This window comes from Diabrotica undecimpunctata, chromosome 7 (genome assembly GCF_040954645.1).
Source record: "Diabrotica undecimpunctata isolate CICGRU chromosome 7, icDiaUnde3, whole genome shotgun sequence".
Taxonomy (NCBI): domain Eukaryota; kingdom Metazoa; phylum Arthropoda; class Insecta; order Coleoptera; family Chrysomelidae; genus Diabrotica; species Diabrotica undecimpunctata.
Genome location: NC_092809.1, coordinates 119,614,348 through 119,624,329, shown reverse-complemented (window position 1 = coordinate 119,624,329; position 9,982 = coordinate 119,614,348). Strand labels below are relative to the sequence as shown.

At 30.5% G+C, this 9,982-nt stretch overlaps 1 protein-coding gene across 3 annotated transcripts in view; it reads left to right on the top strand.

The window, feature by feature from the left end:
• Window positions 1–1,400: 1,400 nt before the first annotated feature.
• The window catches only part of Prps (phosphoribosyl pyrophosphate synthetase), a 47,671-nt gene continuing 39,089 nt past the window's right edge, over window positions 1,401–9,982 (top strand). The window contains exons 1-2 of one of the 3 annotated variants that reach the window (XM_072538071.1): window positions 1,401–1,779; window positions 5,393–5,576. In XM_072538071.1, coding sequence (XP_072394172.1) covers window positions 1,481–1,779; window positions 5,393–5,576 — 483 coding nt within the window. In that variant the 5' untranslated portion in view covers window positions 1,401–1,480. The remainder of the gene's footprint in view (window positions 1,780–5,392; window positions 5,577–9,982) is intronic. The other 2 variants (XM_072538072.1, XM_072538073.1) reach the window with 2 other exon arrangements.

Here is a 9,982-nt window from a genome sequence, read left to right as displayed (position 1 = left end):
ATTTCGTATTCTTCTATAGGTGTATCGAGATTCTGGAGTATTTTTATGATGTTTTGTACGTCGTGTAGGATTCTCGTTTCTCTTTACAGTTCTCTTTTATTTCTTTTCTGAACCATGGTGTATTGTTGTTGTTTCTTTTGTTCAGTATGACTTTGCGTTTTCCTAGAGCTTCTGTTGCTTCTTCTTCAATATTGTTTTTAATTTTCTCCCAGCTCGCGTTTATATCTTCGACGTCGTCTATTTGTTTGAGCTGTATCTTCTGTGCTAGCCTCCTTTGGTGCATTTCTCTTGTAGAGTCGTTCCACAGTGATTCTACATTGAATTTTTCCTCGTAGATTTCCTATAGAAAATCTAATAAAAGTTATTTTTATTTTTATTTTTCCTAGTACTAGTTTGTGTTCACTCTCTGCGTCTGCTGAGTTTAAAGTTCGGATATCTAGAATCTCCTTTGGGTGCATGAACGCGGCTTCTGAGCTACTCAATCCACCCAGTCCTCGCGCTCATAACCCCCAGGCAGAGTTATACTAAAATAAGATAATAATAAAATAATAATAATAAAATAAAATAAAATAGAATCGTAATTAAAAATCTACATATATATTACATATTTTTGGTGGAACCCTTCACCTCTGGCCCCTAAGGACGCTCCGACAGTGCTCCTAAATCTTAACGAATCTAGTTTTTAATTTGTACCCTTGATTTGGTGTAAAATGTTTTAACTTCATTCTTGTACACATATGTATTTGTTTTTTTTTATAGAGAAATAACCACTTTATTGTTCTTTTATAAAAGATCTATTTTCGAGCCATGGCATTTATCAATTTGATCGAATGATGTAAATGGTGATTGGGATGAATGAGGGATTGACTGACAATAAAGGGGAAAAAACAATATCTTTGTTTATTTTCCACTTCACATGACCCAGAACCCTCTCGTAAGTCACTTAATTAATATACCCAATTCTCATAAATTTTGTTTTACATTTTTAATTCTGAAAACTACGATATGGCGTAATGCCAACAACTGCAGTGTAGAATTAAATATCATAAAGTAATATTAATGTTACTATTAAACTAGGTATAGATTCATTATATCAATTATTTTAAACTCATTTATAATTTTTGGCAGCATACATGCTACCTTTTCTCATGTACTTTGAATGACATGATCAGGTGCAAAGTAAAAATATTACTACCTTGCTTTTGTTTTCCTTATGAATTATTCTTATGAGTGTCTATGTCTATGACAATATCAACTTTTCTATCAGTCGCAATTTCAAATGCAATTGTAAACAAATAACATGACGGACGTCAAATACTAGTAAAATTGTTAATTTGGTTCAGTGCTTATTACATTTGGAAATCTATTTTTGTCATACAGCTTTATTGGAAGTTCATAAATAAGTAAAATATAAAAGTAATTAAAAACTATTTTCTTAACAACTGTTATTTACCACTTTCAAGAGGCGGGAACTTTTGATATGAATGTTGATAACACTGCCGGCTTTAGTAACGTCAATACTACCAATATCAAAAGCAAAACAATGCCTGTTTTATCATTACAAGACCCGCTTGAACTTGAAGTAGAGGCTGGCGCAATAGTACAGAAAAACGTAGTACGGGAGTTGGTTAAAGAGACACCACTTTTAAAGAAAAAAATGCCGAATATTAAAGTATTTAGCGGGACTTCCCATCCAGATTTAGCCCAAAGAATTGTAGACCGACTCGGTATCGATTTGGGAAAAGTGGTTACAAAAAAATTCAGCAACTTGGAAACATGGTACAGTATATATTTTTTAATATATCTATATTTATTAGCTATCAGTACTTAGATGAATTAAAGTATCTTCATCATATCTAATGTCTCATATTGATCATTGCTTGATATTCATGATTTGTAAATACACGTTCCACACATAACCATACATTTAATTTTTTTAAAAAGATATAAACAATCCTCGGATGCGAAATTATTCAGTTTTGGAAAGTCTTTTCTTTTTTAATTCGACTACATACTTATCTTAATTGTTTTTTGTTCTACAGTAATTTAGAATAAATTAAATAATTGAACAATAACATCATTCTATAATCATCTGTATAGTGCCATGACAATAGTTAACATTTATCTTCATCCTTTCATTTTTCAGGGCAGTAAAGTTAAATGGCTCCTAAAATAAGACATTTTAATATCAATTACCATTATTTCTAACCAATAATGTGATTTATCTAACAAATTACTTACATTTAAATTAGATAATTTCGAGATTATGCAAAAAGTAATACTTATTTTGTAAAAAAATCCATGATATTAACTATTGCTATATCATACAAACTATGCGTTCTACATATTGATAATATTAAAATTATGCAATTTTCATACATTCCCATGTTTTATTATCCCATGATAATGTTCTTGTAAATAATTTTATGTTCACTTAATCTTTTAATATTATTATACCATGTTATATTAATTTTGCGAATGACTGTGGCTTGAAATATCTAATAGACCAACAAATTTTAAGTATGGGAAATATATTAAATGTGGAATAAAATATATGGTTTTGGAAGATTATTAAAAATTTCTCTTAAATTTTTTTTTAGTTCTTCTTTCTAAATTTTTTAAACCTTTAAAGTTCAGATTAAAGATAAACATTAACATGAGAATCTTTTATGTGACGTTAAGTTTATTTTAAGTGATTTGTACTGAATTTCTTTTGCACTTCTCGGGTTTTATTAAATCTTCGAGTTTGTTAATTTGTATTGTTCTGAAGCTATTTTCTTGTGGCATTTTAAATTAATTACTATTTAAATGGGAATAAGCCACAATTAAAGGTTAAAATACGTTTATTGACGTTTCAATTTCCACTTCGGAAATCGTTCTCAAAATACAAACATTAGTAAATTAAACAAATTTTGTTTTTTGTTACTTAGTGAAAAATTCTTCTAATAATTTAATTTTATCTGACTCATCTATATTGACAATTCAGACATACATTATACATTTTAAAGTAGACGACTTTAAAATGATATTGCCAATATTGTTGAGTTGCGTTCCTGGGACGACTTTACTTATAAGATAGTTCATTCGATTACATGAAATCAACTTTAACTTGAGAATATCCGTCTGAAAAAATCATAACATGTAATTCGTCTTTAAAAAGACAAATACATGCCATGATGACAGTAAAATTCTCCTGTTAGTGATTCCATAGTAAATTATGAGGAAAAAACCAGGAAAAAACCTCATAATACTATCCTGACATGGTAAGTATTTGATCGTGCATTTAGTTTACCTTCAATAAACACCAAATTCCGATTTTATATGTTTGTTATTTAAAAAACATAAATGATGTATTCTCTATATGTTACTGACTTACCAATACTGGTATTTTCCTTTTAATAACTTCCTCTTTCAATATGGGTAACCAGATCCTACTACATTCTGCCGAGGAATTCGCAGAATTTAAATAAATTTTTTCAGACGGATATTCTCAAGTTAAAGTTGATTTCATGTAATCGAATGAACTATCTTATAAGTAAAGTCGTCCCAGGAACGCAACTCAACAATATTGGCAATATCATTTTAAAGTCGTCTACTTTAAAATGTATAATGTATGTCTGAATTGTCAATATAGATGAGTCAGATAAAATTAAATTATTAGAAGAATTTTTCACTAAGTAACAAAAAACAAAATTTGTTTAATTTACTAATATTTGTATTTTGAGAACGATTTCCGAAGTGGAAATTGAAACGTCAATAAACGTATTTTAACCTTTAATTGTGGCTTATTCCCATTTAAATAGTAATTAATTTTTGTTAATTTGAGTGAGTTTATTGAGCTCATTAATAATATATTAGCGTATACTACTTCATAGTCTTCATACAACGTTTGGTTTGAAACATTTTAACTCTTCAGAGGCCACACTGGAGTTTAGGAGATTCCATTTAAAAGAGCACTAGCAGCAGGCCAGGAAAAATAGTTCTTTGATGTTTAGTTTTGGGTTCATAGTCCAATAACTGAGAGTTTGGAAAAAATACCTGTGCTTTTATTGCTGCATATCATCTATGCCTAGGATACCACTTGCAAAGAATTTTTGTGTACAACTTTCTTTATATTCTGATGTGTTTTCATTATATTTCATTTTCATGTTTTTTCTTGGTAAAGGTAAAATAATGAAGGTGCAGGATGAATTAGTGATTTGCAAATTTGCTAAAAATAAGCAGAAAGTAACAGAATTGTTTCAGTTTGTAATAGTTACATAACTTTAAAACAAACTAAAACACAGATACATAGAATTAATTGCTACGAAGTTTCCTTTATTTTCAGGATAATTTAGTCATTTTTAGATAGTCATTTTTATTTAAATATGATTTATGACATTTCTAACTACAGAGACTGGCTTCTATGTTGTAAGGCAACATAACTCTCACTGAGAAAACATACATACACAGTCATGTGTTTTCACTTTGTTCATATGTCAAGGAGGTTGCTGAATGCAGAGTGTTTTAACATAAGAACAATTTTACTTTGTCTAGGAATGATTTACTTTCTCAAAACAATATCTGACATCTGTACTAGGAAAGTATTGTTGAAAGCATTTGCTTTCTCCATTATATTTTCTGATGGTATCTACTATAGTAAAATTATATTGATTTTCTAAGAGGTAACTATTTCTTGCTCCTTTCATCCATTTTCATCGCTGCATGTTTCTATTAACTAATTAGTCTTCAAATATTCTTCATTATCTTCAAGTTCTAATCCACTGAAATCATTCCCACAATCATTTTCTAGCCAAATCTGCTTAAGTGCCTTATCTGATAACCATTTATTTCTCCCCTAATTGGAGTTTCAGTCTTCTATTTTGCAATAAACTTTAGATAAATGTCCAAAACAAAGTAGAAAAGTTGCTGTCATAACAAAGTAGCCAACAAGACAAAGTAGCTGAGTAAAATAAAGTGAATTTGGAGACTGGAATTACCAGCCGAATTATTCAAGTACAAATAAATAGGTGTGTCCAAAATGTATGAACTCTCTTCTTTCTATGGTTAATAAAGACTTGCACGCCCCTAGAGTGCATCTAAAAAGATCCAAATAGGTTTTATTATTGTAAAACAGAAATGTACTGTGAAAGTGTTTTTTTACTAGATAAAAAAATCTAAATTTTCTAATTCCAGTTTACTGCTGTGTCAGGAAGACCTTCCACTTATGTTTTTAAGTTAAACTAACTTACATGATACTGATAATTATTGCACAAATCTTGTGTTTTATCAACTAATTCAGTAAAAGTATTTAAATGCCACCAAAAAGCTAATTTTTAACAATACAATCTTAATTACTAAATTAAATTATTCAAACAAATTAGTAAATATACATTTCTTTGTGTATTTCCAGTGTGGAGATCGGAGAATCTGTGAGAGGTGAGGATGTTTACATTGTCCAGTCAGGTTGTGGTGAAGTTAATGACAACCTTATGGAGTTGTTAATTATGATAAATGCCTGTAAAATAGCTTCTGCAAGTCGAGTGACAGCAGTCATACCTTGTTTCCCTTATGCACGTCAAGATAAAAAGGATAAGGTAAGATCATTGTTGTGATTATTATTTGGTTTTTGTTTGTTCCTTTAACAAGTAGTTTTTGTTATTAAAAGCTTTTGATACAAATGGTACATTGAGTAGTGCTGTTTTTTGTCTGGTTCAAAGCTGAAAAAGAATTCAATTTTAAAATCAATTTTTTGTTTGTTTTTCTTTTAATACTACAAAATAATATTATAACCATTTATTTTTTCAGTTTTTATAACCAGTCATTTAAAATATCTTCTTTTTTAAATCAATCTTTTTGTTCTGATTTTTACCAAAAAATAGTAAACACTACTGAAACATGTGTCTTTTATAATTATCAAAGATGTTGATAATTATAAGGAAAATAAATATAGCTTTAGGTGAAGGTATTACCTATTGGGATGTTGCATTGTGTGGGTTGTGGAAGCTGTTTAGCACTAACTCTTTTATTTCATGCTTAAGTTTTCTTTGGGTATGAAGCTTGTCTCTATATAAAGCGAAGAGATAAAACCTGTAGGTATGATATTCGATCAAAATAAAACAATGACTACTATCTTGATTGTGACCTACTAAAGTTTTGAAGTAGCAACAACATATGGAAAGACTTGATGAAAAATTGCAACACATAAAGTGGGATGTTCATGATTTTCTGAAAAGGTTGGAAGAGGAACTAACTACACATCTAAAATCATATGCACGAAAGGCATTTTGTATTTCTACATCTGTCATCTCTTCAATTTTATTTTTTATTATTTCTCCATACAGTCTTGAGAGTGAATTTATGACAGAGCCCCCTGTAGTTTGAAGTATCTATCAGAGTTAGTTTTCTTAACATTGAGTTTTAATCCATACTGATATAGTTTTGATTGATTTTGTTCATTATTTATTTTCTGATTTCTCTTCTTTCTATGAAACTATGTTATTAAAAGCAATAAAGTAAATAAAATTAGATTTTGAAGCTCTTCACTACAATTAGCCAGCACTAAGGTATCATTGACACTTCTAATATTGTTCACAGTTACACCATTCACAATAATATCTTGTGTTGCCTCCATTAAGATTTCCTTAAATATTTCCTTTGAATACAAGTTAAAAAGTAGAGACGAGAGTATACAGCCTTGTCTCACTCCTCTTTTTATTTATAATTTGATACTATTTCTTCTAAATTGTTGACTTTGTCACTGGAAGATCCCTCATTAAAACCAAGCAATAGCAAAATAAGGGCATTAATGTAACTGGTGTTTGTTCTTATAAACAACATTAAGATCTAAAAGTATGCTGGATAAATTATTACATCAAGTATTAGGATATACAATAAACCAACTGGCTGCAGATGCCCAGAGAAATAAAACATATAGGGTTCAAAATTAATCTTAATTATGCTTGATAATCAAAAATTGGTAAAAGTATCTGAATATATCTACTTTAAACACAAAATAGTCATGGCAAAAGAAAGAGAGCTTTGAATAGTGTATAGAAGAGTGGGTCAGTGTTGGGAGACTTTTGGCAAAATAGGAAGTCTCATATGTTAATTTGCAAATCAATTCGAAACAACACAACAACCTATGTAAACGGCTATGCTGAGAATAAGTTTAAGAACCAGAAATGACGAAATTCAAAGAAACGCCCCAATCACCATTCTTGAAAGCGTGGTCAAACTTATGCGGCAATGGGGCGACAGTTTTCACAGATGTGGACAAATAGACTATTGGTTTGATGTTCTAGAGAAAACTAAAGAACTTTGACAAGACTCATTAACAGATAGCGAGACATTATCCAAAGTGTCACTGGAAATTTTATTCAGACCACCCTAAACACAAAGAGTTGGAAATAATTAGAAGAAGCTTATATCCTAAAGTGAAAAAAAAAGGTTGGAAAGAGGGAGAACTATTTTGTTCTATTCTACTTATTTTATATGGTAAAAAGTCATGCTTTTTGTCTATTTACAATATTCAATAAATCAGGAATTTGAATATATGCAGCGAATTTTCTCACCTTATTGTCTTGTTCCATGAATATAATCTTCCTCATATTCTTATCTAAGAATTCCTTATTAATATTAGTAATTAAAAATATACAGCATATAATGCTCAATAGGACAATCAATGAACCAAGGAATGGTCATAAAAAGAGGACAGAAAAACTGGGATGGGCATCTAAAAGAAACTGAGAAACATTGTTTCAATAATAATCTAAATTATGGAAGAAAAATTAGAGTGGAGACAAAAAGTCCAATAATTTTGCATTGATTTGTGAATAGGTATAAAAAAATTCAGACAAAATGGAAAAACTAATTGATTGCTAATACCATACAATCGATTAATTTTCTTGCATTAAAAACAACCATTTAACTGAAAGAGAAAAGTAAAAAATTGTGAGAGTGCAATATTACAACTGATACAAGGTTATGCCCCCAGATAAGCATATTTAAATATTAAGAAATAACAAAGTATTCAGATATGAGGTAACCGTTTGGTCCTTTGTGTACTATATTTTATATTTCTGTAATTGAATATGTTCAACAAATAAGTTAATCTTAAATTGACCTATGGTCTACAGCCAAGTAAAACAATATTTACGTTACATCACCTATAACCCCCTCGAAGTCTTTATCATTGAACTGTGTGTCCACTATCGTGGTCAACAAAATAGATGATAACATTTTTGATGATTTTATTAGTAACATATACTAAAAAAAGAAAAATGGAAAATGGACAGTAGTACAGTGTGACCAAAAACAGGTGGCATTGTACAAATTAATGTGAACAGAAGTGATGTAAATGAAGCAAAAAGAATACAATTTTAATTATTATAATAGGAAATATACCCTTCCTTGATTTTATAACTTTGTTAACAAGTTTTGGTATAGAACCAACAAGTTTGTTTACAGTTTGCTGATCTCGAAACCATATCTGGATTATAACGTCAATTAGTTTTGTTTTTGTTGCGCAATCTGTTTTATCCGACCTAAATCTTCTACAAGCTACGCAGTTACGTCTTACTGGAAGTAACAAATAAAATCTCAAATCTAGAAATTATTTTTATTCACGGAGACTTTAATGGAAAGTTGGGAAAGTGATTACACAGTCATGATAATCTTGTTGGACATTTTGGTGTTGTAAAAATGAATCATTTACTCAGATCATTCCGTAGTGATCTCAACACTGACGGCTAGAATTTCTAACACAAGTAAATAAAATAAAATGAATAGAAAAAAATGGAATGTGCAAAAGCTGAGAGATGCGACAATTGCAGAACGGTACTCGGAAAACACACCAACAGGCTAAGGAATCAAAATGTAAATGAAGGCCAGACAGATATAGACTCCTACTGGACCAGAATAAAGGAAGGCATTGAAGCAGCAGCGAAGGATGAAATAGGAACACAAATTTGTACCTGTTAAAATCATTGGTTTGACGATGAATGCAAGAATGCAACAAAAGAAAAGAAATGAGGCCTACAGAAAGATGCTTACCCGACGAACTAGAACAACTGTAGAGAATTACCAGACAAAGAGAAGAGAAGAAAGAGGATACACAAAAGAAAAAAACAAAACCACTTGAATAATGAACTTAAATGTATAGAAAACCTCAACAGAGAGAAAGAATTCAGAGCTTTCTATAAGAAAGTTAACATCAACAAAAAATAATTCAAGGCAACCACAAGACAATGCAGAAGTCAGAATGGCGACCTATTAACAACAAGGAAAGATTTATTGAATATATGGGTGGAATACTTTACCCAGGCACTTAATATAGAGGAAGAAGAAAGCCTGGAAGGCGAAAGAGATGACGTAAGAGGAACAGACGAGAGGGAAGAGGAACTACCAACGATTCTTCAAGTTAAAGATGCAGTTAAAAAACTAGCTAGAAACAAATCACCCGGAATAGATAATCTCCCAGCTGAACTATGTAAAGAAGGTGACCATGATACCATAATGGCATTACAGCAGCTTATAAAAGATATCTGAACACAGAAATCCCTCCCCAATGATTGGAATATTGGAATACTTTGCACCATACACGAAAAAGGAGATACCTTTGAATGCTAGGGAGAGGAATTACTCTTCTAAATGCAGTGTATAAAATATTTTCCATAGTTCTATGTCACTGTATGGCACCATATGCAGAACGGATAGTAGGAAAATACCAGGCTGGTTTCAGAGGTGGTAAATCGACAATTCATCAGATTGCAAACCTGAAACAAATTTTGGAAAAAACACTGCAATATGGCATTGATACTCATCACATATTTATAGACTACAAAGCAGCCTACGACTCTGTGAATAGAAAAGAAATGTTCAAAGCAATGAAAGAGCTAGGAACACCAAATCAGTTAGTAAATTTAACAAAACTAACTCTTGAAAAAGTTGAATGTAGAATACGAATTCAGGGGAAACTGTCTGAACCTTTTACAACAAATAA